At 46.2% G+C, this 26,430-nt stretch overlaps 2 protein-coding genes across 4 annotated transcripts in view; one reads left to right on the top strand and one right to left on the bottom strand.

Moving 5' to 3' along the window:
- The window catches only part of PLPP1 (phospholipid phosphatase 1), an 85,553-nt gene extending 63,408 nt beyond the window's left edge, over positions 1-22,145 (top strand). For all 3 annotated transcript variants that reach the window (XM_062211917.1, XM_062211918.1, XM_062211919.1), the window contains exons 3-6: positions 1,879-2,159; positions 12,967-13,024; positions 21,491-21,667; positions 22,014-22,145. In XM_062211917.1, coding sequence (XP_062067901.1) covers positions 1,879-2,159; positions 12,967-13,024; positions 21,491-21,667; positions 22,014-22,145 — 648 coding nt within the window. The remainder of the gene's footprint in view (positions 1-1,878; positions 2,160-12,966; positions 13,025-21,490; positions 21,668-22,013) is intronic.
- A 414-nt stretch (positions 22,146-22,559) lies between these two features.
- Positions 22,560-26,430, bottom strand: part of MTREX (Mtr4 exosome RNA helicase) — a 111,460-nt gene continuing 107,589 nt past the window's right edge. Inside the window, exons 26-27 of the mRNA XM_062211916.1 lie at positions 23,957-24,061; positions 22,560-22,647 (exon numbers count right to left, since the gene is read on the bottom strand). Coding sequence (XP_062067900.1) covers positions 22,595-22,647; positions 23,957-24,061 — 158 coding nt within the window. The 3' untranslated portion in view covers positions 22,560-22,594. The remainder of the gene's footprint in view (positions 22,648-23,956; positions 24,062-26,430) is intronic.

Raw genomic sequence — 26,430 nt, 5'->3', positions numbered from 1 at the left:
TGGTTCACCCTCCAATGGCCACTGCGGCCGGCGCATCGTGCTGATCCGAAGCCAGGAGCCAGGTGCTTCTCCTGGTCTCCCATGCGGGTGCAGGGCCCAAGGACTTAGGCCATCCTCCACTGCCTTCCCGGGCCATAGCAGAGAGCTGGCCTGGAAGAGGGGCAACCGGGATAGAATCCGGTGCCCCGACTGGGACTAGAACCCGGTGTGCCGGCGCCGCAAGGCGGAGGATTAGCCTGTTAAGCCACGGCGCCGGCCGAGATAAAGAATTTTTGATATTGGGGTCCTGAAATTCTTTTTAGGAGGCAACCACTTATTTCACTTATGACAAAGTTAGCCCTGAATGAAGACGGTTAATCCTTACTAAATGGAAATGTCTGAATCCTATGTAAAATCATTTATATAAATATAAGATGAAGCAGGGAGCCTAGTGTCTCAAGTGAAACTTTGTTACTTCCTTTTCCCTACACCTCTTCCAAATTAGTATGTGTTTGGGTTTCAGGTAGCTAGAGTGAATGTACTGTTGTCATTGTCATCTTTTTTTTTAAAGATTAATTTATATATTTGAAAGAGTGAGACAGACGGACAGAGCAGAGATCTTCCATCCACTGGTTCACCCTCCAAATGGCCACAATGGCCAGAGCTTCCAGATCTCCCACATGGGTGCAGGGGCACAAGTACTTGGGCTATCTTCTGCTGTTTTCCCAGGTTGTTAACAGGGAGGAATCAGAAGTAGAGCAGGTGATGGCTTTACCCACTGTGCCATAGTCAACCCCAATAATTGTTCTTTTAAAAAAATTTTTTTTTCATCTAACTGAAAGGCAGGCAGAGATTTTCTTTCCAGCCAATGGTTCACTTCTCAAATGCCCGCAACAGCCAGGAATGGGCCAGGCCAAAGCAAGTCTCTCACATGGGTGGCAGGGCCCCAAGCACGTGGGCCATGATCTGCTGCCTCCCAGGGTGCATTAGCTGGAAGCTGCATTGAAAGCGCAGTAGTGGGGGCTTGAACTGCCATTCCAGTACTGCATGTGGGCATCCCAGCCGATGGCTCAATATCTGCCCAGCAAATGTTGTTATTAAAATGTTGCCATTCAATGTTCTTTCTGCTTCTTAGGACATTGGTTTTTGAACTTGGAAAGCATTGGGAAAACTTGGGAGCATGTGCTCCCTTCCACACACACACAAATACATTAGAATCTCAGCAAGTTCATGAAATAGTTTATGGAAGGCTTTAAATCAATTTTGCAAAAGTCAATGAAAAAGAGGGAAGAGTTGGAAATGTTTCCTTGGGAAAGGGGCAGTCCCAAGTATATGTATGGTCTTGTATTACACTCGAATGGGAGCCTGATCTGGGATCTCCTGGGTGGCAAGACTTGGTGGATCCTGCCAGCTAAACCCAGTGTCCACTGCACCAGCATTAGACCTTTGCTTTTGTTGGAGTTTTTGCTCCCTAAAACAGCTTTACCCTGTTTAGTATGATGAATGTCTTTGATTCAAAGGAGTGCTTCTATGAGGGAGATTCTGATTGGGGAAGTTTGAGTTTCTTGAATGAGCCATGGGTTTTGTCTTCCTGGGTACGTCACTGTCTACTAAAGCTCAGTTGATCTGAATACAGGAAAGGAAATAAGGGCTTGTTGTTTCAGCAGTCTATGAACTGCCTCTGTCTCAGCCATCATAGCTTTATAAGCAGTGTCCACAGTCAACCCGACACCTTTACTTGTTTAGAATTAGATACCCTAAGTTAATGTTCTATTTGTGGAACGGAAAGGTGGGAGCTGGTTTTAAAACAAAGGTATTATTGTGAGTTACCATTTTGTTTTTCTTAATGATTAAGTGCTTGCTTGCTAAAGTAACGTTATTTTTCTGTTTCTTTTTCAGATGATTCTCGGAGAAACCCTGTCTGTTTACTTTAACCTTTTGCACTCAAATTCCTTTGTTAGGAATAACTACATAGCCACTATTTACAAAGCCATTGGAACATTTTTATTTGGTGCAGCTGCTAGTCAGTCCCTGACCGACATTGCCAAGTATTCGATAGGCAGGCTGCGGCCTCACTTCTTGGATGTTTGTGACCCAGATTGGTCACAAATCAACTGCAGTGATGGGTACATCGAGAACTACGTATGTCGAGGGAATGCACAGAAAGTTAAGGAAGGCAGGTGAGTTGTTGAATCACTGCAGTTGTTCTGTCTTGTGCATTCTGGGGATGGAGGTTTCAGTGTCTGGAAGACGAGCCTTCCACTAGTGTATTTAACTGGGAAGTGAATTGAGATAAGGTGTGGCTTGCTCTCCCTTCTCATTCTTTCTTCCTATTTTATCGCCATCCATTTAAGAAGATTTCACTGCAACTGTTTTCATCATCAGTGAATAAGAATGCAAAACGAACCTTACAGATCATTTAGGCCAGGGCCAGCAAACTATTTGTAAAAATGCCAGATAATAAATATTTTAGGCTTGGTGGGCTTTAAGGTCTTTCTCACAACTATCAAACTGTGTCACAAGTACTTGAGCCCAAGTACTTGGGCCGTCCTCCACTGGCTTCCCAGGCTCATTAGCATTGAGCTGAATCAGAAGTGGAGCAACTAGGACTTGAATCTCTGCCCATGTGGGATGCTGGTGTTGCAGGTAGCGGATTAACCTGCTGCACCACAACCTTGGCTCCTGTTGCTGTGTTTTTGAAGGTTTATACATGATGCTACAGAATACTGCATGTCATGTATTAGTTTATTTAGAACCAAGTGAAGTGGGTACTTATTTTCCATGATTGTTGACTATCCTGGGTATTAATCTCCTTATTACCTGGCATAAATATCTAAACTTTAATAGTGCTGGCCATTTGCTATTCAATTTTATCCTTTAGCATTATTTGTTTTTAAAGATTTATTCATTTATTTGAAAGGCAGAGCAGCAGAGAGAGGTCGAGACACAGAGAGGGATCTTGCATATGCTGGCTCACTTCCCAAATGGCTGCAAACAGCCAGGACTGGGCCAGGCTGAATCCAGGAGCCAGGTGCTTCCTCCTGGTCTCCCATGCGGGTGCAGGGGCCCAAGCACCTGGGACCATCCTCCACTGCCCTCCTGAGCCACAGCATCTTTTAATGCCCAGTGTCTGCGTTGGCAGGAGGCTGGAATTGGCAGCTACAGCTGGGAATTGAACCAAGGCACTCCAGTAGGGGATGCAGGCATCTTAACCTGTGTCTTAACCACTAGACCAAATGCTTGCCTTGGATCACACTTTTGATCTAAGTACACTTGGGCCTTTTGTTCATCAGACTTTAATATACCTTGCTATACCTAGAGTTTTCCACTTAAAGTCCTATATGAGTGTTGGGAAAACAGTCTCTTTAAGAGCAGTAGGAATATCCATAACTCAGATTGTAGAGTTATGTGCAATTAAGCTTTAGAATTCTTTAAGCAAGGATAAGGGACAAAAATAAAATGTAAAAATAAAATTTTAGGAAGACTATATTTTCCTAGGGAAGTATGATTTCTATCGGTGTTTCCAGAGTGAGTCAGTTGTTGCCAATTTCAGAACTGTATATTATTGGTACATAACTGTGGCTTTCCATTCTCATTCTATTGTGGAATATAGTTTGGCTGGATACAACTCTCCTTCTCTTTTGAATTTTAAAAGGAAGCCAAAAAATGCAAAAATATTTGTCTATGCATTATCTATAGGTTGTTACCAGCAGTGTAACCTGATCTTAATTGACCTGCCCAGCCTGTCCTCACAGAAATTTAAACTGTAAAGTTTCTCGTGCTTGAAATCTGGGAGAATGGAACATAAGCACCCAGATGAGTCATTTTTGTTGACTATATGAATGAGTCAGAGTTACATGTTAGGATGAGGATATTGTCTACAATTTTGGTTTTTGGTTTTGAGTTTTTCCCGTTTGTTCTCTTACTTTCTCAGCACTGTCTTCTTTCCTGCATGTGTGCCCGCTCTTACATCGCTGGTGTCCTTCTCCCACTCTCCCACTCTCCCACTCTCTCTCCCTCTTCTCTCTCTGTGTAACTGACTGTCAAATAAATAAATAAATCTTTAAAAAAAAAAAAAAAAGAAGTGACTAAAAGGCCAATACCTCTTTTCAACCCCTCATTTGAATGTTACTTTATTTTTTATTTTATTTTTTTTTTAAAGAGCTGTGGCTGGGTATTGAACCTGGGCACTCTAATGCAGGATTTAGGAATCTTTTTTTTTTTTTTTAAAGATTTATTTTATTTGAAAGTAAGAGTTACAGAGACAGAGGGAGAGATAGAGATCTTCCATCTGTTGGCTTACTCCCTAGCTGGATGCAACAGCCAAGGCTGGACCAGATGGAAGCCAGGAACAGCTTCTGGGTCTCTCGTGTGAGTAGCAGGGGTTCAAGCACTTGGGCCATCTTCCGCTGCTTTCCCAGGCCGTTATAAGGGAGCTGGATCAGAAGTGGAGCAGCTGGGACATGAACTGGTTCCCATATGGGATGCTTGCATCACAGGTGACAGTTTTACCTACTATGTCACAATGCTTGCCCCGGGACATAGGTATCTTAACCACTAGGCCAGATAGTCACACCTGGAGGGCTTATTAAAGTACAGATTGCTGGGCCCCACCCCACAGCTCCTGATTCAGTGAATCTGGGGTGAGTCTCAAGAACTTTCCCAGATGGTAGTTATGTTGCTGATGGAGAACCACTGCTTCAGTCTCTTCCCTGAAGTTTCTAAATTCCGCCAATATTGACTGCTTTTATGTCTTTTCACCAAAATGTGCATGTTGCTCCTGTAGTGCTCACTGTGGAAAATGTGTTGGGGTAGTGTGTGTGATAGAAAATGATAATATTTCTTAAAGATACAATACTGCATGAATCAGAGAGTGGCAATGTTACTTGTAGTTAAAGCAGGCATTTTAGAAGATGAGATTGGAATGTATAGATTTGAGATGGAACATGTTTTAGATTCAGGAAGCAACATGATCAAAGGCAGGTAGGCTACAGGTTTAGGGTATTCATGTTTGGGGTCAGGTATTAGATGGATTGGCGTAATAGTCTCAGATATTTGAACTTCATGCTGTTGAAAATGTAAGGAAGGGGCTGGCACCGTGGTGCAGCAGGTTAAAGCTCTGGCCTGCAGTGCTGGCATTCCATAAGGGCACTGGTTGGAATCCCTGCTGCTCCACTTTCAGTGCAGCTCCCTGCTAATGTGCCTAGGAAAGCACAAGGAATGACCCAAGCCCTTGGGCCGCTGCACCTGCATGGGAGACCTGGAGGAAGCTCCTGGCTCCTGGCTTCGGATTGGCACAGCTTTGGCTGTTGCCGCCATTTGGGGAGTGAACCAGCAGATGGAAGACCTATCTCTACCACTTTCTGTAACTCTGTCTTTCAAATAAAGAAAATAAATCTTTAGAAAATGAAGGCACAGACTGATATGTGGAGACCAGTTGGGAGAATGTGGCACTAATCCTGGTGCAAGTAGTATGGGCCTGACCCAAGATAGCAAAGCAGACCATGTATAGGGCTTGCTTTAGGGGGATAGGTTTGCTGAAATTGAGGTACAAGGTGCTGACAAGAAAGGGAAAAAGTACTTCTCAGTTCCCAGGGAATGAGGAAACATAATAACCCTTGAGGATTTCAGAAATTTGCTGTGAATGGCATCCGCCTCTCCTAGACCAGCCAATTTACTGAGCACTAACTTACCACTAGTGCCTTGGTCTAGACTTGAGTTCCTGTGATGCTGTCCTTCCCTGAGCAAGCAGACAGAAAACACTTGGGTGGCTATGGAATTTTTAATGCCACTCTTTAGAAAGAATGACTTTTGGGAAAACTTTTGATAACATTAGTAAAATTATTATCCTTTAATAAATTTACCATGTGTGCACTGGAGAGAGAGATTATAGAATTAGCTAACATTTTATGTTTGTGTTATGTTAGCCATTTTTTTCTTGTGTAATCTATTACAACTGCAATATTTTGCTTCTGAGGTAATGCTTGGAAACTTAAGACCAAGACAAGCAGTTTGCAAGACTGTGTTTACTGAAGGACAGAAATCCTCCTCTAAAACTTGAGAAAGTTTTTCATGTAGGCAGTGGAACAGAGGATTCAAGCAATACCATATCTTTTCTCCTTATTTGTCAGCTGCTATACTGTTTTAAGTTTTTTAAAAGTTTATTTATTTGAAAGGCAGAGCAACAGAGATGGAGAGAGGGAGAGCCATCTTCCATCTGCTGGTTCTTTTCCCAAATGACTGCAACAGCCAGGTCTGGGCCAGGCCAAAGCCAAGAGACAGGTATACCAGCTGGCTCTCCCACTTGGGTGGCAGGGTCCCAGGAACTTTGTCTTCCTCTGCTGCCTTCCCAGGTGCATTAACAGGGGATTGGATCAGAAGCAGAACAGATAGGACTCCAGCCGGTGCCCATCTGGGATGCCAGCATGGCAAGCTGCAGTTCAGTCTACTGCATAACAGCACCAAGTCCTTCTGTTGAACCTTTGAAGATGTTTTTGAAACTTTAAAATTGACAGCGGACTCCACCCATCTCTTCATCATCTTTGGAATTATTTGCTCAACTAGACTGTGACTGCCTTAAAATGCAATGTAATAAGGATTTTGGTACATTTTACACACAATTAAATGCTTGCCAGATGTTCTGGGAAGATGTGTTAGGTCTGGGGTGTTTACGTTAACATATGTTGTCACTGTGCCTGGGAGTCTGACAGAAGATGACAAGAGCTAGATGTTACCTTGGATTTCCTGATGCTCCTTGGCCCTGATAAGATCTGAATTTCTAACCACTACAGGGGGAATACATTAGTGTGTGTGGTGCCAAAATAAAATAATTTAGGCGGTTAGTGTAATATATTGGTATATAGCATTTAATTAAATGATAATGACATGATGCAAAAATTATATATATCCTTAGAAGTATTTTTACAAATGTCAAAGCATAAGGTGTAATTTTTATAGCATTATTAAAGTGATGTCTTGTTCTTGGTGCTTGTGAGGTGGCAGGATAAAGTGGAATTTGTGACTGATTTGGTAAGTATGGGGTGAGCATTTGGCACAGTGGTTAAGTAGTCACTTGAAGTGCCTCCATCCCGTATCAGAGTGCCTGATTTAAGTGCCAGTTACTTTGCTTCTGATCCAGCTTCCTGCTAAGATTCCTCCATTATTCCAAAAATATAAAGTTTTTAACACATTTCATTTGAAAGACAGAGACAGATGGAGAGATCTTCCATCTACTGCTTTTTTACATTGCCTGCAGCAGCCAGGCCTAGGCAGAAACACAGTTGCCACACAAGTGGCAGGAACCCAGGGACTGAGTCATCACCTGCTGGCTCCCAGGGTGTGCATCAGCAGGACTCTGGAATCTGAAGCAGAGCCCCGAGGCAAACTGAGGCAGTCTGATGTCAGGAACAGATAATCTGAGCATAACGAGATTGGGCTGTTGTGTTCCCTGTGGGTCTCTTTGCCTTTAGGCAAAGGATGGTGACTTAAATCTAGATTATTTGGGAAAGTTTCTTGGAGGAAAGGTGACTGCCCTCACTCTTAGGTAATAATTGCCAAAGAAAAGTGGGAAGCTCATTCCAGGCAGAGTGTCAGATAATCTAAGGTCATGCAATGTGTGTCCTGGGAACCCTCAGTAGTTTGTTAGCAGATCATAGTTCTAGGGAGCTCAGTGGGGCTTATTTTGTGCTTAGCAGTTTATTCTAGTGAAAGACTTGAAGCAGAAGGGAAACGTGCTTGTGTTTTTATTTTTATACTTGTAAAGAACATTCATCCTGGAGCCAGCACTGTGATGTAGTGGGTAAAGCAGCCACCTGCAGTGCCGGCACCCCATATGGGCGCCGGTTCGAGTCCTGGCTGCTCTCTTCTGATCCAGCTCTCTGCTGTGACCTGGGAGGGCAGTAGAGGATGGCCCAAGTCTTGGGCCTCTGCACCTGTCGGGGAGACCTGGAGGAAGCTCCTGGCTTCGGATCAGTGCAACTCTGACTCATTGTGGCCGATTAGGGAGTGAATTAGTGGATGGAAGACCTCTCTCTTCGCCTCTCCTTCTCTCTCTGTGTAACTCTGACTTTCAAATAAATCTATTAAAAAAGAACATTCAGCTTTCTTCTTACTTATAATCTCCATATACTTAAATAGGCACCTAAATGTTATAAGAATCCCTTCATTCTCTTTTCTCTTAAAAGTCCAAAGGACTTGGGTTACTGAGCAGAGTGTGATTTTCTGCTTTTGTTTATTGGGTGGCAAATGTTTCTCTAAGTGAAGTATTGTGAGCACTCTGCTAGTCCTTGGGGTAACGTGAGCTGTGGTGGTGTCACCTACCTCATCTGATAGGGCAGGAGTGACCTGCCTGGCCAGCTTCCTGTTGGACTCTAATGTTACATCTCTTTGGCCTCTACCTCTTCTCTTGCCAGTGGCAGTGTCTGTTTCAAGGCAGATCTAAATTTCTGGATCAATGTAATACTACAGACACTTACATTGATGTCTTGACCTTTGTCCGTCTTGACCTCTGGTGATCAAGAGTTGGTGATGATTTCGTGATCTGCGGGATGCAAAGAAGCACAGGGCACCAGCTGGTGGTAGATCTTGGCCTTGGTGTTCACTTTTGTGTTGAGGGCTTAAGTAGAAATCTTGGTATCTTACCTCTAGCTAGCAATCCTGCATCTTAAAGCAACACCATGCCCTTTAGAAAGTGATTTAAGGCTGTCTTTCAGTGGGTGGGCATTTGGGGGCAGCAGTTCAGTTGCTGTTAGGGATGCTCATACACCATCTCCAAGTACCTGGTTCCAACATCTGCTTCTGATCCAGCTTCCTGCTGATGCACAACCTGGGTTGTAGCATGATTCTTCTATAAGCTGAAGATAGATTATCATGTGATCTTAGTCATCGAATCGTTCATTAAATCAAGAGTTTAAAATATCCAACACTTATATCAACTGTGCTCTACCCACCTCCTCCCCTTCCTTTCTCATTCCCAATGATCCTTCTGATTTTTTTTGAGGTTCATAGTCTATTATCTGTAAATAGTAATTGTTCAGTAAATGATTCACAGATTTAGTGGTTATGATGTACTAATTGATGATATAATGTAGTAATTGATGAGTTAATAGTAATGAATAAATAGGCTGGCGCCATGGCTCACTAGGCTAATCCTCCGCCTGCGGCGCTGGCACCTCGGGTTCTAGTCCCGGCTGGGGCGCTGGATTCTGTCCCAGTTGCTCCTCTTCCAGTCCAGTTCTCTGCTGTAGCCCAGGAATGCAGTGGAGGATGGCCCAAGTGCTTGGGCCCTGCACCCCATGGGAGACCAGGATAAACACCTGGCTCCTGCCTTCGGATTGGCGCAATGTGCTGGCCGCAGCGGCCATTTGGGGAGTGAACCAACAGAAGGAAGACCTTTTTCTCTCTCTCACTGTCTAACTCTGCATGTCAAAAAAAACCAAAACCAAACAAAAAGTAATGAATAAATAAATTAGTCACTTCTGTCTTATTTCAGAAAGGCATGCTAATTTTATGAGGGGGCAACAGGGTGCAGATTGAGCAGAATTTAAGGGTTCCTCTCTAAGAGGTTCACTGCATGTGTCTGCAGGTATGCTGTGGGAATGGGACCTATCTGAAGGTCGTTAACAGCAAATCCTGTTCTTTAAGATCCTCTGGTCATTTATCTTACTACAGGGAGCTGTGTGTATGTGTGTGTTTTCTTTCTTTAAGATTTATTTATTTGAAAGTCAGAGAGAGAAGGAGAGGCAAAGAGAGAGAGAGGGCTTCCATCTGCTGTTTTACTCCCCAAATGACCGCAATGGCCAGAGCTGGCTGATCCGAAGCCAGGAGCTTCCTCTGGGTCTTCCCACATGGGTACAGGGGCCCAAGGACTTGGACCATCTTCTACTGCTTTCCAAGGCCATAGCAGAGAGCTGGATTGGAAGTGGAGCAGCTGAGACTCAAACCCTTGCCCATTTGGGATGCCGGCACTGCAGGTGGCAACTTTACCCACTACGCCACAGTGCCGGCTCCTCCTTTTCTTTTTAAAATAGGGTATAAGGACTAGAGGAGAAAGGGAAGGCTAGGCAATGGCAGGAGTCCATCTGGGTCTCCCATGTGGGTGGCCAGACCCAAATACACAGAGCCGTCTTCCACTGCTTTCCCAGGCTTGTTAACAGGGAGCTGGGTCAGAAGTGGAGCAGCTGGGACACAGTGGGTGCTCACACGGGATGCTGGTGGTGGCTTAACCTGCTGGAGTCCTGAATACTTTGAGAACCTTTCCCGATGCAGACTTTGTGACTACGCTGAATGGCTTTTTTTTTTTTTTTTAAGAATTTATTTATTTTCATTTCCTTAAAAAAGATTTATTCATTTATTGGAAAGGCAGAGTTACAGAGACAGAGGGAGGGACAGAGAGAGAATTATAAAAAACACAATCAAAATTGTTGGTAGAACCACCATCATTACATATGTAATGTAACTTAGTACAAAGTTCAGTCACCTTTACTTTCCCACCCAGCCTCAGTAGCCACACACCCCATGACCTTCTGGCGTGTATTTTCTAAGTCTTCCCCTCTAATCCAGGGAGCCCACGTGTGCCTTAACAGGTGTAGTAAGTAAAGCTCGCGTTCTCATTCGTGAAATGGGCAGCTGAGAGCAGCATTCAGCTCACCGGCATAGCGTCTCCTCATGGCTTCTGCTGTCTACTGTGCCTGCCTCTGAGCATCAGTGGCTGCTTCTTTGTCATCAGAATTTAGATCGTATGAGCTTTTTTTTTTTCCCCCAGAAGTGCTATAAAATTAAGTTTTGCAAGCATTCTGTTATTTTTAGTTGGGAAGATGATAATCAGATGTTTAGAGAATATAATATTGAAAGAAATGTTCATCTGGTACAGAATTGTCAGTGTACAATCTTAAAATAAACGTCCAACAGGGCCTAGTGTTGTGTAGCAGGTAGAGCTGCCTCCTGTGATGCCAGCGTCCCATATGGGTGCCAGTTTGTGTCCCACCTTGTTCCACTTCCAATCCAGGTCTCTGCTAATGGCCTGGGAAAAGCAGTGGAAGATAACCCAAGTGTTTGGGCCCCTGTTACCTACCTGGGAGACCCAGATGATGCTCCTGGCTCTGGCCTGACCTAGCCCTGCTTGTGGCCATCTGGGGAGTGAACCGGTGGATGGAAGATCTCTCTCTGTCTTTCCCTCTTTCTCTTGGTAACTCTGACAAATAAACAAGTAAATAGTCAAAGATTCCTAATCTGATGGGAAATTTCAGGTGAGATATATTCCCATTTAATGTTTTTGTTTTTATTAGAAAGAGAGACAGAGATGAAAAGAGATCTCCAATTTGCTGGTTCAGGTTCACTCTCCAAATGCATATTACACTTGGGACAGGGCCAGGTGGAGCTGAGAGCTGGGAATTCAATCTGAGTCTCCTGGGTGAGTGGCAGCGGCTCAAATCCTTGAGCTAACACCTGCTGCTGCCCATGGTGCACACCAGCAGGGAGCTGGCATCAAGAGCCTGAGCCAGGTATCGAACCCATGCATTCTAATGGGATGCGGGCATTCTAACCAGTGATTTAACCATTCAGCCAAATGTCCCCCCACCAGATTATATACTTTAAAAATGTTTTTATTCATTTATTTTATTTGAAAGAAAAACAGAGATCTTCCATCTGCTGGTTTACTCCTTAAAAGCATGTAATAGTTTGTGCGGGACAAGGCAAATCTAGGAGCCTACAACTCAACCTGGTTTCCCATGTGGGTGGCAGGAACTCTTGTGATTGAGCCATCACTTCCTGCCCCCCGTGGTGCATATTCCCAGGAAACTGGAATCAAGAGTGAAGCTAGGGGCCGGCGCTGCGACTCAATGGGCTAATCCTCCGCCTTGCGGCACCAGCACACCAGGTTCTAGTCCCGGTCAGGGCGCCGGATTCTGTCCCGGTTGCCCCTCTTCCAGGCCAGCTCTCTGCTATGGCCCAGGAGTGCAGTGGAGGATGGCCCAAGTCCTTGGGCCCTGCACCCCATGGGAGACCAGGAGAAGCACCTGGCTCCTGCCTTCAGATCAGCGCGGCAGCCATTGGAGGGTGAACCAATGGCACAAGGAAGACCTTTCTCTCTGTCTCTCTCTCTCACTGTCCATTCTGCCTGTCAAAAAGAAAAAAAAAAAAAGTGAAGCTAGGGCCGGAGCCACAGCTCACTAGGCTACTCCTCCGCCTGCAGCGTCGGCACCCCGGGTTCTGTCCCAGTTGCTCCTCTTCCAAGCCAGCTCTCTGCTATGGCCCGGGAAGGCAATGGAGGATGGCCCAGGTCCTTGGGCCCTGCACCTGCATGGGAGACCAGGGGGAACCACCTGGCTCCTGGCTTCAGATCAGCGTGGTGCGCCGGCCACAACATGCTGGCCATAGCCGCCACTTGGGGGATGAACCAACGGAAAAAGGAAGGCCTTTCTCTGTCTCTCTCTCTCTCACTGTCCACTCTGCCTGTGTGAAAAAAAAAAGGCTAGGATTGAAACCCAGGCACTCCTACATGGGTTTTGGGTGTTGCAAGCAGTGTCTTCAGTGCGACATCAGACACCTCACCTGTGGCCCAGTTAGAACACAAAAATATTAATATGTTCTTCTGGTACAGCACGGTCAAAGAAAAGGTATTATACTTTTGACTTTTCCAAAGGAGGTGTTATACTATTTGGGGCAAAACCAGCAAGTTGAAAATAAAATTATGGCCGTAGAAATTTATGTGTAATAAAGTCAAGGTCATGTAAGCCAGTTAGGGCTTGTCACACATTAACTCCCCTGACCTCTGTAGAGACGCTTGGCAGGTTTGTTCCCAGTGACTCACTGCCCATCTGCAAAGTTTCAATAAAATGATAATGTATAGAAATCCAACCTCAGGACCCTCTTGAACTCTGTGATGTTCCCGTCCTAACTGTCCCCCACCCTTCTAGTTCCTGCAGGTGGAAGGAGGGAGCTGCGAGCACTCTGGGATAGAAAACTAACATCTTCTTTGTCTTGCAGGTTGTCCTTCTACTCGGGCCACTCTTCCTTCTCCATGTACTGCATGCTGTTCGTGGCAGTAAGTACTTGCGCCCGTTGATGGCTGGGCTGCGGGGGATGTATGGATCCGCGACAGTGTTCTGCGGGTGGTAGAAGCCCTTCGGCGGCCAGTCGGCTCGTCTCGGGCTAAGAATTAGTGGACTTGGGCCCCTGCTTTGGGACATTGTCTGGAACACACACAGAGCTGTGTGATCACAGCAGGTCCCTGACGTGCAGGACCCGGACAAGGTGGCTGCTGCGGCTGGGTCCCCTCACCCCGCCCCATGGGTGCAGTGTGGCGCCTGGAAGCCTGGCTGCCTTCCTCCTAGTGCTGCAGTGCCGGGCTGCGGAGTTCTGATTATTGCAAGTGAAGGCAGCTGTGCCGCATTTGAGCTGGTTTTGTTTCCGGTTCACTTTCCAACATCCCGAGACTGCTTTGTGTGAGACTGGGCAGGTTTTCACTCCTGGAGACAAGCCGCTGCCGCAGGGGCTTGTCATGCCTGTACCTTCCGGCTCCAGTTCCCCTGCTGGGCTGTGGCGTAGCCTGGCCTGTGACGTCTGCCTTTCACCAAGGTGGTTGTGAGGAGTTAGGAAAGATTCCTGTGCAGGCTGTGTGCCGCAGACTAGGGTCAAGTCTGGAGTGGTTTGAGGGGATCTGCTAGGGGACTGGGCTGTGCGGTACTTGCAAGGGATCTTTAAAGGCCAAGTTTGGTCAATTTTCAAAACAGCGTTTACTGTATTCGCATGTAAAATGCTGTTTATGAAATTCTCATCCTCTGTCTGCACATAATTGGCATTTGGGGGGAACAGAGAGAGAGGAAGATCTCTCCCTAATAGGTCAGCTGTAATGTTTGTGTCTTAATTTTCTTTATGAGAGGATTTTTATAGAGCTGTGTTCTGTGTAAATTGGTGGTTTCTCATTGTTTCCTTTGATCACTTTAAGCGCTATATGAATATTTAATGCTTAGCTTATCAGTGATGGGATTTAATTTTGCCTCAGAGAAAATTTAATAATCAATTTCACAAGAATCTTGGTTTTATTTGAAAAACTAAATTCTGAAAGTTAAAAGAATATAGACATTGTAGATGTATTCTATAAAATTCAAATCCACAACGACAGACAGATCTAACTTTTTGGCAGCACCAACATTTTTGGAAATTGCAAAGCTTTCTTCTTAGGTTAACAGGGTACATATTGAGCAGAATTTCAGAGTTCCTGTCTAAGAGGTACACCACACATGTCTGCAGGTAGGCTGTGGGGAATAGGACCTATCTGAAGGTCGTTAACAGCAAGTCCTGTTCTTTAACATCCTCTGGTTGTTTATCTTACTACAAACAATTAGCACAGGGAGCCTGTGTGTGTGTTTCCTTTGCTTTTTAAATTAGGACATAAGGACTAGGGGAGAAAGGGAAGGTTGGGCAATGGCTGGAGTCCATCTGGGTCTCCCTTATGGGTGGCAGGGGCTCAAATACACAGAGCCATCTGCTGCTGCTTTCCCAGGCGTATTACATTAACAGGGAGCTGGGTCGGAAGTGGAGCATCCGGGACACAACCGGTGCTCACGGGATGCTGGTGTTGCTCAACCTGCTGCGCCAAAATGCTGACCCCTGGAGTCCCAAATACTCTGAGAACCTTACCCGAAGCAGACTTTGTGACTACACTGAGTGGTTTTTCATTTTTTAAAAGAATTTATTTCCATTTTTAAAAGATTTATTTATTTATTTGAAAGGCAGAGTTACGGAGAAAGAGGGAGAGAGAGATAGTGGGTGAGAGATCTTCTATTTGCTGGTTTACTCCCCTCGATGGCCTTGATAACCAGGTCTGGGCCAGGCTGATGCCAGGAACCAGGGACTCCCATCTGGGTCTCCCACATGGTTGGCAGGGGCCCAAGCAGTTGGTCATCTTCTGATGTTTTTCCAGGTGCATTAGCAGAGAGCTGGATTGGAAGTGGAACAGCTGGGACACAAACTGGTGCTTATATGAGATACCCGCATTGCAGGTGGCAACGTAACCCACTGTGCCACAACACCGTCCCCTTTATTTTCATTTTTATTTAACAGGCAGAGAGAGAGACAGACTGACCAACAGACTGACAGATGGAGAGAGATCTTCTATCTGCTGGTTCGTTCCCCAAATGCACGCAGCAGCCAGGGCTGGACCAGGCTGGCTGGGAGTCTGGAACTCATCTGGGTTCCCCATATGGGTGGCAGGGACCCATGTACTTGAGCCATCACCTGCTGCCTCTCAGGGTACAATTACCAGGAAGCTGGCTTGAAAGCAAAGTAGCCAGGACTGGAAGTGGGCACTCTTACATGGGACGTGGTGTCCCCCAGGTGTGACAACCACTGCAGCAGACACCCACCTGAAATGGCTTTTGAGTGTGTAGACATGCCTAGCAGGTCCTGAAGCTGGGCTCTGTGGGAGGCCTAGGAGTCGGAGTTTGGCTTGCTGTTGATGGTGATGACTTGTATTTCATGCTACTTCCTTTGACTCTAGTTCCCCTGAAGTGAGAGATGAAGGGTGGTTGCTGTGTTTTACAGATGAGGGAGTAGTCTAGGGAGGGTGCTGGTGAGGTCTGTGAGCTCTTCAGGGGTCTCTTGACCATCAGGTTCCTTTGCTTTACTGGTTAGTGGCTTAATCTGAATCCTCACCCTGCTACTTTGAAGATCAGTTTTTGCAGATTTCTGGAAGTAAAATAGTGACTGACATATAACCGACCCACTGTTTTTAATTTCCAAAGAAAATTCTCAGCTGCATTTCAGATCTTAGCATTTCCTGCTCTCCCCTCCCTTGTTCCTTCTCAGAAACATCTGTATACTTGGTCAAGTAGAGACTTGCAGTGAGGGCTCTTGTGTGGAGTCGGAAGCTGGGGTAAAGCAGAGAGCGCGTGTAGACGGCCTCAGGCAGAAGGGCGTATGAGGGACGTTCGCATGGGGAAATTACCTCGACTGTAATTTGGTTGTTGGGTCAGTTTGAGCCAAGACAAGTCCAGGTCCACAGGTTTGTCCTAGACCAAGGCCTTTCTGGCGAAGGGAGCAGGCCAGGGCCGCCGCTGGCTGCATTCCACCAACTCCAGGCAGTGGAGTGATTGACATGATGCGGATGTAGGCCCCAGCTTTGATTCCAGCCTTGGATACACAGCTGTCTCCTTGCTTTCCAGCTGTCCTGTTTATATCCAATATTTTACCTCCCTCTCTCCCCACCCTGAATGCCTTAGGCAGTGACTCATCTTGTTTCCCTGGGCATCTCCACGTCAGGGGTCCGTCCCAGATTTGGGTGGAGATGGATTAACAGAGTCATTTCAGTCCTCTGAGGGTAGGCACTGATGGACACAACCTGCCAGTCAGCAGTTTCTAACACCCAGAAATTCACTACTAGCTGAAAAGGTCTCTTCAGGAGAAGACCTTGACCGTCGTGGCTGTCTGGCAGGCAGCCCAGCCCTGCACCCTCACAGTGCCAGGAGTCTTCCTCTGTGAAAACCACCCGGCCGGGCCGGAGCTCGGGGCAGGGCTGCTTTGTGCATGGCCAGTTTGTGGGCTTAGTGCCTCCCCTTGAGTGTGGCCGAATACCAAAGATTCCAGATGCTGGGGACTATTCAGAAGAGGCATGGCGTGCAACTCCCTGTTAGGAGAAATGTCCCGAGACAGTTTCCCTGGGTTTGTCCATATGGAGTCTGAGACCCCTGATTGCTTTTATCTCCACCTTATCTGTGCTTCAGCCACTCTGTCTTCCCTGCCTGAAGTGTCTTCATATGGGCCTTGGCACCTTCTGTGTCCAGACAGTGCTGCCCGCAACCTCCACCTGGCTCAGATGGTCACAGCATCTGCTTTACTCAAGATTCGTCCTGTCCCTCTACTACCTAGTGTTCATATTTCATGAAGATGTTTCCTGAACTGTGGGTTTATGCTGAGCATTGGCCAAATGATGAACAGCTCATGGACCACACGGATCCTGCCTAATTTTAAAGTAGGATTAAGAGCTAAGTTTAGGAACTCCGTAAATCCTAAAGATAGTGAAATTGAAGCCCAGGGAGACAAAACTGAGGCCTGCCTCCAGTGTTCTCCTGGCCAGATCTGTCATCACACGGAGGTGACACTGTCAGTGTGGTTTGCCAGGCTCGCTCTTAGAAGCAGTGCTTCAAAATAAGCAGAACAAGGGCATATATTGCTCTGTGTTGAGCCTTGTTCTAGGGATTGGCAAAAATTTTCAGTGAAAATTCCCATAATAAGTATTTAAGCTTTGTACGTCACTTAGTCATCTTAAAAAATAAGACTTGAAAATATGAAAGCCATTCTTAGCTTGCAAGCTGACCTCCTGACTTTAGTTTAAAATGGAAATGAACAAGTTCTTATTTTAAGAATGGAGTATTTAGAGACCGTGAGACAATAACATTTGCAGTTAGGAAGTGTTCCTAAGGCCAGCAAAGGAGAGGCAAAATAAAAATAAGCCAGCTTCAAAAAATATCTTGATCTATATGAGAGATGTTATAATTCAGTCCTTCGATGGAAGCTAAAAGGTGTTTCAGAAATTTTAGCCAAAACTGGCTATATCTTACCTCTCGTGGGGAGGGCTGCTAAACCCGACCGCCAGAGGTGGGGTGGCTGATAAACAATAGAAACCTGCTCAGCACACTTTTGGGGCCGCCCGGTCAGGTTCTGGGGAAGGTGCACCTGCCAGTGGCAGATTGCGAACTCGCTGTGTCCTCACTTGGTGCAGGAGCGGGGAGCTCTCACATGGGCACTAATCCCCCCATGAAGACAGTCTGCACGAGCTAATTGTCCCAAAGTCCCTACCTCCCTAATACTATCATTTTGGAGGTTAGGACTACAACATAGAAATTCTGGGGGACATGTGAAGTCTATAGCCTCCGGTGATGGTGAGGCAGAAACCCTGAGGGGTGTCCCAGTTGCTGAGCTGCTTGATTCTTGGCGCTCTTGGTGAGATTCGCAGCAGTCTCCGCACTCAAGTGGGATTGTGCAGGCACTGGGAGCAGGCACTTGCTGCCTGCAGGGGGAGGTGGGTCTCCTGTCCACCTCCGCCCTGGATGTGAATGTCTGCCTGGTCTGAGCAAATCCACTCCTGCCTGTTCCCCTAAGGAATGAGAAATGGCCTGAGGAATGGGAAATTGCCTGCAGGAAGCTCTTGGACTGTCCCAGCCAGGCTTTTGTTTTGCTTAGGTCTCCGTGCTGTGAGTGGGAATTTGAGGGCCCTGCTTTGAGCACCAAGACTTTCTGGGGTTTTCCTCACCAGAAGCCCTGCCTGGGAGAGTGGCTCAGGCAGTTTTTACTCCTTTTGCTCTTTTGAAGCCAAAATCACACTGAGAACCTTCATTTTCCAAGGGCCAGTAGTGCCTGGTCCGGCCAGGGCATTGCTGGAGGATGTTGGTAGATTTGTACTGCTCGGATGAGTCTCTGCTTTCCAGAATCGGGCTGTGTCCAGTGTTGCTGTGAGCTCCTAGAGTCCTGGGAAGGGCCAACCACAGGGGCTCCTGCTACAGACACCAGGAGGAGCAGAGGAGACGGGCCTGGCTGTGGCTCTGAGGTTGGCTCCTCTGTGTCACATTCTGTCCCCAGAACAGATGAAAATGGGCCAGGGGAGCCGGGGAGAGGTGTGAAGGTTAGGAAGACATGCAGAATCTTCACAGATCATGGACAATGTGTATTAAAAAATGCATGGATTTCAGTTGGCACCAAAACCAACTTCTCTTTTAATTCCATTTTTCCATGACCTTTGTGAAACGCCTACATCATATGTCTGTGTTTTTCCTATCTCTTCTTTTGAAAACTGGGTCTCCTGGAAGCACATACGTCTTTCAAGTTGCCTTGGGCTGGTTTTCTGGGGTGATGCTGGCAGCAGGCTCAGCGCCCCAAGATAAACGGGTCTAGGAGGTATTCCCCGATGGTGTTCAGGCCGGTGAGGGGCTGGGGGAGGAAGCCAGTGGAGTGGTTGTCCTTTCTCAGCTGGTGGAGCAGCTGGGGGTTGGTGCCCAGCCCTGCCCCCACCCAGGCTGACCATCTGCCTCTTTGCCTCCCCTCCCAACAATCTATTTTTTTTTTTTTTTTAAGATTTATTTATTTGAAAAAGTTACATAGAGAGGCCAGAGAGAACGGTCTCCCACCTGCTGGTTCACCCCCAAATGGCTGCAACGGCCGGAGCTGCGCCGATCTCAAGCCAGGAGCCAGGAGCTTCTTCCGGGTCTCCCACGTGGGTGCAGGGGCCCAAGGACTTGGGCCATCTTCTACTGCTTTCCCAGGCCACAGCAGAGAGCTGGATCGAAGCAGAGCATCCGGGACTCAAATTGGTGCCCATGTGATGCTGGGGCTTTAACCCACTGCGCCACAGAAAACCCCCCCCCCCCCAACATTTCGTGCCACAGCTGGAGCCATGCCTGCTGGCTTCCTTGAGCCCGCAGCAGCTGCCCCTTGGCAGCTCCCCAGTGAAGAGCTGCAGGGCCTGGCCTCCGCCCTTACCTTCTGCCTGAGCGCTTCCTTTGCCTAAAAGGTCAGTGTTAGGGTGGGTTGGGATCCAGACGCCAGACTCTCATCAAGCAGCCCCCTTCAGGGAGGGAAACCATCAGCTCAGCCAAACTGCAGTGTTGAGAGACTCTTGGAAGGGGGCTGAGAGTGCGAGAGAAAGATGAACTACTGGCACAGGGCCTGCGTTGCTTTGTCTGTAGAAGCCGTATAAACAGACCACTTTTCTTCTTCATGTAAACCTAGCTTTCTGAAAAGTCAGTCTTTATCATTTAAGTCACAGAAATCCAAATTTAAAAACCAGGATTTTGGTTAAACACAGGTTGGGCTAATTAACTGGCTTATTTTTGGGGCATAAGCATCTCCCTTACACATTAAAAGCCAACGTAGTACACTATGAGGATACCCGTGGCTTAGAACTGGCTGCACCCCGAGACCTGCAGCTGCTCTCCCTGCTTGTCTCACGGCCACTTGGGCTTTCAGCAGTGGCCACCCTGCTCCATCTTCCTTGCTCACTTAGCTGTGGCTTTTGCATCCTTGTAACTTTAGTTGGCAAACAACCTACCATGTACCCACCCGATGCCCTTTCTATAGAGAATGCCTCATTTTAGTAACACGTTCCTGAGCAAGCACACAGCCCAGCAGATCGCTAGCGGAGGCCTGGTGGAAGCCATTTGGTTGCTGCCCTCACAGAACCGGCAGGTTAGCTCGTCCAAATAGGGCTGCCCCTGCAGTTGTGTCTGTGTGGGCAGGCAGTTCCTCTCGGCAGGGGATGTGAAAGTGCTGGAGCCTGAGCCTGCTGGGTGCACAGTTCCAGAATTAGACATGGAGCTGGGGAAACTCTGATTCTTCAAAGATAACGGGTTTAGCACGAATCACACTTGTGGATGTGGAGTGGGCAAGAGTGGAGTTTGCAAAGGCAGGGACCTAGAGAGCCTTTATGCTGGTGTCAGCATTTGGGCCTAGGACTACATTGAGGTCTCCCACTTGGGCCATCTTCACTGCTTTCCCAGGTGCACTACCAAGAATCTGGATTGGAAGTGGAGCAGCCAGGACTTGAACCAGCCCTCATAAAAAGCCAACTCCTACAAGCCCATTTTAACTCACTACCACCCCAGACGCCCATCCCGATTTCTTTTCAAGTCATGCTGGCTTTGTCCAGCCATGAGTAGTGTGTGGTGATACAGCAGGAACCCGAGTGGTATACTTCCAAAGTGTCATGGAAAAATGGCTTTGGAACTTATTTTGATGTAGGATACCTGAAATCCACATTGTTTTTTCAGACTATGCATCTTCCGTGCACTTTCTGAAGACCCCTAGTCTTGCCAGCCTTCCAGAGCACAGCACGTCTGGACACTTGTCAGCAGTCATTTTCCTTGAGGATGCCCTTTGGGAGGGAGTGTGGGTTCCTCAGGGTAAACATAGCAGTCTGAACACAGACTTTCATTTCCTCTCAAGAACCCCTCCAAGGGCAAGAATAGAATTTTAAAAAGTTGAAATCCCCAAACGAAAGGGGAGAGGAGACTGACAGGCAAGAGGTAATGATTTTAGAAAGGAATTACATGAGTGGTGGAGAAGGTTGGAACTTAAAATAAGATTGCTCTGCAGAACCTGAAAAAGGCTTCGGAAGTGGAGCCTCGGTCACCGTATGCTTTGCTGAATGTGCTCAATAGGAGACCGGTGGCCAGAAGCACAGAAGGGAGACATCAAAGTCCAGAGGTCTGGGCGGTACCTGCTGTGGAACGCAGGTGACCCATGATGCGAGAATTCTGGTGTTTTTTTGTTCACATGCTGCCTCCCAGGGGCATTAGCAGGAAGGTGGATGGGAAGCAGAGGTGGAGCTCAGTCCTAGGCACTCAGAAGTGGCATGTGAGCAGCCCGATAAGTAGTGGCTTAACCTGCTGTGCCATCATGCCTGCCAGATAATAATTTTAAACAGCAATGTTTTATAGGTCATGGTGATACTTAATATAAAAGTTTCCAATTGGTATGTTAAGCAAGTTGTTTTCTTTATTTGTATCTTTTCTACTAGCTTTATCTCCAAGCCAGGATGAAGGGAGACTGGGCAAGACTCTTACGCCCCACACTGCAATTTGGTCTTGTTGCCGTGTCCATTTATGTGGGCCTTTCTCGAGTTTCTGACTACAAACACCACTGGAGTGATGTGTTGACTGGACTCATTCAAGGAGCTCTGGTTGCAATATTAGTAGTGAGTATAAAGGCAGCAGCCTCCATCTTGATTATTGGGAAACATTGGATGGGTAAATAGTAAAAAGTAAAAATTAGATTACTTCTTTATAGACAAATTATCATAGGATAAAAATACAATTTTCTGAATTGAAAAAAATTGAGCTTTTGCTGAAGACATAACAAAGCATCTCTATTTGAAATAATCTCCTTTAAAAAATTCCTAATTGCTACTGTTTTTTGTATGCCTAACCTGTACCCTCCAGTGTATATCCTTTTATTTATATTTGCTTACTGCAATTTTGTATATGGTTTTAATTGTAATGTTAAATATTTTACCCTATTCTAAGTATATCCTGTCCACACAGGCTGTATATGTATCAGATTTCTTCAAGAAGAGAAATTCTCCTTTTAAAGAAAGAAAAGAGGAGGATTCGCATACAACTCTGCATGAAACACCCACGGCAGGGAATCATTACCGGAACAGTCACCAGCCTTGAAGAGTGGCAGGGCCCAGAGGAAGCTGGCCTGCTTCTAAAGGAAAAGGATTGCAACCAGAAGGCACAGGGATGCTTCTCTCTTCCCAGTGTCCAGGCCTTTAAGGGACTGCTGCTGCTGCTGCTATACCTCTTGGATGCCCACTTTATCTGTGTGTATATAGTTACATTTAACACAATGGTTATCTAATAGCTCTAAGTTCATTAAAAAATTTCAAGCCTTCCACTAAAACAATTCCCCACCTGTACATTTTTATTAAAAAAATGTAATGCTTATGTACAAATGTGTATGTAATATGCTTTCTTGGAATGACGCTTGATTTAAATATATGTATTAAAATGTTTGAGGACAACTGTCTTGAAATGGGAAAACAAATCAATACTTGTAAGTTTGCGTTGACTGATCAGACAGGTGGTGAATATCTTAAAAGCCCACGTTCCTTTGGGTGACTTTATAGGTAGAGGCTGGCAGCAAACACAATATCTCTCTTGATTTTGGTGATTCCTGAAAGAAAAGAAAAGAAGGTTTAAACCTGCAAGACCACAAAGCACATAACTTCCCATGACTTCATGCTCCTGGCCACCGGTGAGAGCAGCCTGGAAAACAGAAACCTTCCTGTCGGGAAAGACACCTTACGGGGCAGAACACTTAGAAACCAGACTGTATTCTTCTGACTCTGATGAAATAATCAGTGTGTGTATGGGTAGGGGGATGGAGTGTTTAAAATTATTCAAGAAGTCTTACTCTAGGTAGAACCAATCTGTCAAAAGATGGTAGCATGGATTCTCAGCCTTTTAAAAAGTTCATGGAAAATGGAAAGATAATGTGAATTTTCCATGAAATATTGAAAGTCACTTTGTATTTCCTAAGATATAATATATTCTCTGAGGCTGAGAAAATAAATTTTAAAATTTTCACACCAAGGAAAACTTAAACCCCGAGTGATTAACGGGCCTCTCAATCAACTAGGTAGAAACAGCAGCCAGTTTCTGCAGATCTCTTCTTAGGAACACTAAGTTGTCAGAAATCCCCAGCACTGGCCAGCTCAGAGCGATGATGTGGCTACTATTGTTTGATGCTTTAATTTGTAAGTTCTTTTCCTTGGCCAACATTTATGGCAAAATATTTTGAAGCATGCGTCTCCCCCTCCCCCGCCCATGACTACCACCGTCTTGGTCCAGACATCCTTTATTGATCTGATCTCCCTGCTTCTACTCTCGCCCTCAATGCAGTAGCAAGAGCAACCTGTAAAATGCAAGCTAGAGCACCTCACTCCTGTGCTGCAAACCTCCCATCACTGATGGGGCTAATGCGTCCATTTCTCCTGCCAATCCGGTCTCTGCTTCATGCTTGCTCACTCCCATCTATTGAAAGTATATCCGGAGGCCATAAATGTAGCCTGTCTGGAGGCCATGGACCTATCTTGTCCATCTTGTTTTACCATTGTTTCCCACAGACTCATCACCAGCTGACAAGACGGGCACTTCAAAAGGGGAAAATGAAATTGAAAGAAAGTTCATTTTGGAGCAAAAAAGTTGGAAATCCATATGTTTTTTTCATAAACTTGGAGATGTCTTATATGCATGGATTCCAAATTTTTTTGCACTAAAATTTTAAACTTTATTTCTACCAGCTTTATGAAGCATTCCACGTAACACCAAATTCCCTCCCACAAACACTGGTATTTTACAGAAACACTGTCTGATGGCGCTCCTTGGCACCAGTGAAAATGTCTTCTAGGTTGCAGTCAAGGGCTCAGCTCTCACAAGATTTGCCAAAATTATTAGACAAAGCTTATGATTTGGATACCGACCTTCTGCAAATTTATTTTCCAGCTCAGTGTTTCCAATGGCTTTTGCTGCCTGACACATCTGTCGAAGCAGTTCTTCCAGGCGCCTCATACAACGAATTATGCTGCCTGGACAGAAAAGGAACAAATCACTTGTAAAATGGAAATAATCAGGAACAGATTTGTTGTTAAGGGGTAAGGAAGCAGGACAGGAGAGGAGTAGTTTTTAAGGGACTGGGTAAGAATTCAATCAGCAAGCTCAGCTGGCCGCCTCAGCAGCACTGGGAAGCCCAGAGGCAAAAGGTTCAACTCCTGCCCTTTCACTATGGTGGAGAGAAGCATGGTGCATGAATAATGTGTTGACACTTGCTATCGGAGAGGCAGGTGACGTGTTTTGGGAGCAGTCTTCCCTTGGGGGAAGACTGGCATAGACGACATATAACCTGGGTTGACAAGTATGGGAAGGTCTCTATCGGGCAGCAACAAGGGCAGACACTGGGACAGTGCCTGCAGCTGTCCCAGGACCCTGAGTGCAGCCTACTGGGGCATCTGGACGTCAGCCCTACTGCACTGTGGAGAATGCAGCAGGAGAATACAGGAATACAGCTGTCATTTAAAAGCTGCAATCTTTCATTCTTCTTAACCAAAGGCTGACTGCTGCTTTCTTTACCCACTATGTCTCCATGGAAGCACACAGATCTGACTTCCCGTGAGTCTTGCCTCTCCCCGTGACAAGTGTTTGTTTCAAAGCTGAAGCTGAAAATATTTTTACTTCTGTTTCACTTGTGCAAGGATGGGCTGTGATCTTCCTCTAAGTACTAACTGCTTAAGTTTAAAATGTAAACTGGTGGATGGAAGAACTCTGTCTCTCCCCCCCTCCAACTCTGCCTTTCATGTAAATAGATAAAACTTAAAAATGTGAGGATGTCAGCAACACTCTAGGAACACTGGGCCTAAAGATACAGACTGTAGGAACAATGAATTCACTTTAGGTCGTTATTGCCCTGCACCACTGGAATAATTAACATTTATCAAGTGCCTGTAATACACTCAAGTTTGAAGCTTTCTTTTACCACTTAATTTTACTACATTATATTCCAATAGATTTAACGCAGAAGAATGGAAGTGAGCCTGCCAAAGGCCAAAGAACAGCTGTTTTCTCAACAGCAGGAAGAGCCCGTGCGCGTGCAGAGTGCCTTCTCTCGCAGACGCTCCAGCGATGCTGCCACAGGGTCCTGGGCTCATAGGGCACCATGCTGGGTTTCTGCTCACACACTATGAGGACACAGAGACATTATTTCAGGTCGCAGGACGTTTATGGGTGGAGACTGGTCACAGAGGACAGCAGCATTTAATTTCCCTCAAGACAAATGGGGCTAGTAGTGTACTTTAAAGGCCAATGCCGTCTGCTCCACCTGGCACGGTCACCTAGTCTAGCTGTAGCTGAGACTGAGCCCCAGCACAGGGGTTATGGTAAAGAACAGTAGCAAGCATCCTCTGGTTGCAGTCCAGAGTCTGTTGCTAATTAGCTCTGCCATGTAGGTCCATCCGTCATTCATGCTACCCTTTCTCATCTGTAAGATAATCATGTTCTACTCTGGATCTATTCTTTGGAAATAAAGGAATGAAGGTTGTAAGACAGCCCTTTAGCTCAAATATTCAAAACCCCATGGCTCTGGTATCCTTCCTGTTCTCCCATCAAAAGGTTCACACAGGGTCTGTCACTGTGGCATAGCAGGTTAGGCAGCCGCCTGCAGTGCTGGCATCCCATATGGGCACCGGTTTGAGTCCCAGCTGCTCCAGTTTGATCCAGCTCCCTGCTCATGTGCCTGGGAAAGCAGAAGGTGGCCCAAGTGCTTGGGCCCCTGCACCCAAATGGGAGACCCGGGTGAAGCACAAAGGGCTATTTGGGGAGTGAACCAGTTCCTCTCCCTGCTCTCTCCCTAACTCTACCTTTCAAATAAAATTTTTTTAAAAAGTCCACGCAGTTGCTGGAAAGCTCTCAATTACAGCCTCTTTCTAGTACATGACTACAGAAAGTCCTAGAGGAGGAAAGCTCATTAGATGAGTTCGAAGTCAAAAGTGGTAGCCAGGATAGAGACAAATTCCATAAACTTCCGTCATTAGACACTAGGGTTTCCATGCACATTTGAAATAACCCTGAGGGCGTCCTTCCACTTGAGGAGGGTAGAGTAACACAAGCTCATAAGGCCATTTAGGCATCAAGGAAAGGTGGCATCAGGCTGAGTATGTCTGGTGAAAAATCAGCGGTGTCCAGTGTTTCCTGAGCACCCACAGCGCGGCAGGTCTGCAGGCTGTGTGAGCCTCCTCTTGTTTGGTCCCCTCATTCCAGAGGACAAGTACTATCTCACACAGGGACGAGGAAAAGCCCAGAGAAGTTACACACATGACGACTGAGTCCGCCAGGGTTCACAATGTGAACCCAGACACTAACATTCTAGAACCCAAGCGTTTAACCATACTACATTACAGTACGT

This window comes from Lepus europaeus, chromosome 15 (assembly GCF_033115175.1).
Source record: "Lepus europaeus isolate LE1 chromosome 15, mLepTim1.pri, whole genome shotgun sequence".
NCBI lineage: Eukaryota > Metazoa > Chordata > Mammalia > Lagomorpha > Leporidae > Lepus > Lepus europaeus.
Note: the sequence above shows the minus strand (reverse complement) of the source record. Positions and strands in the feature narration are given on the sequence as shown.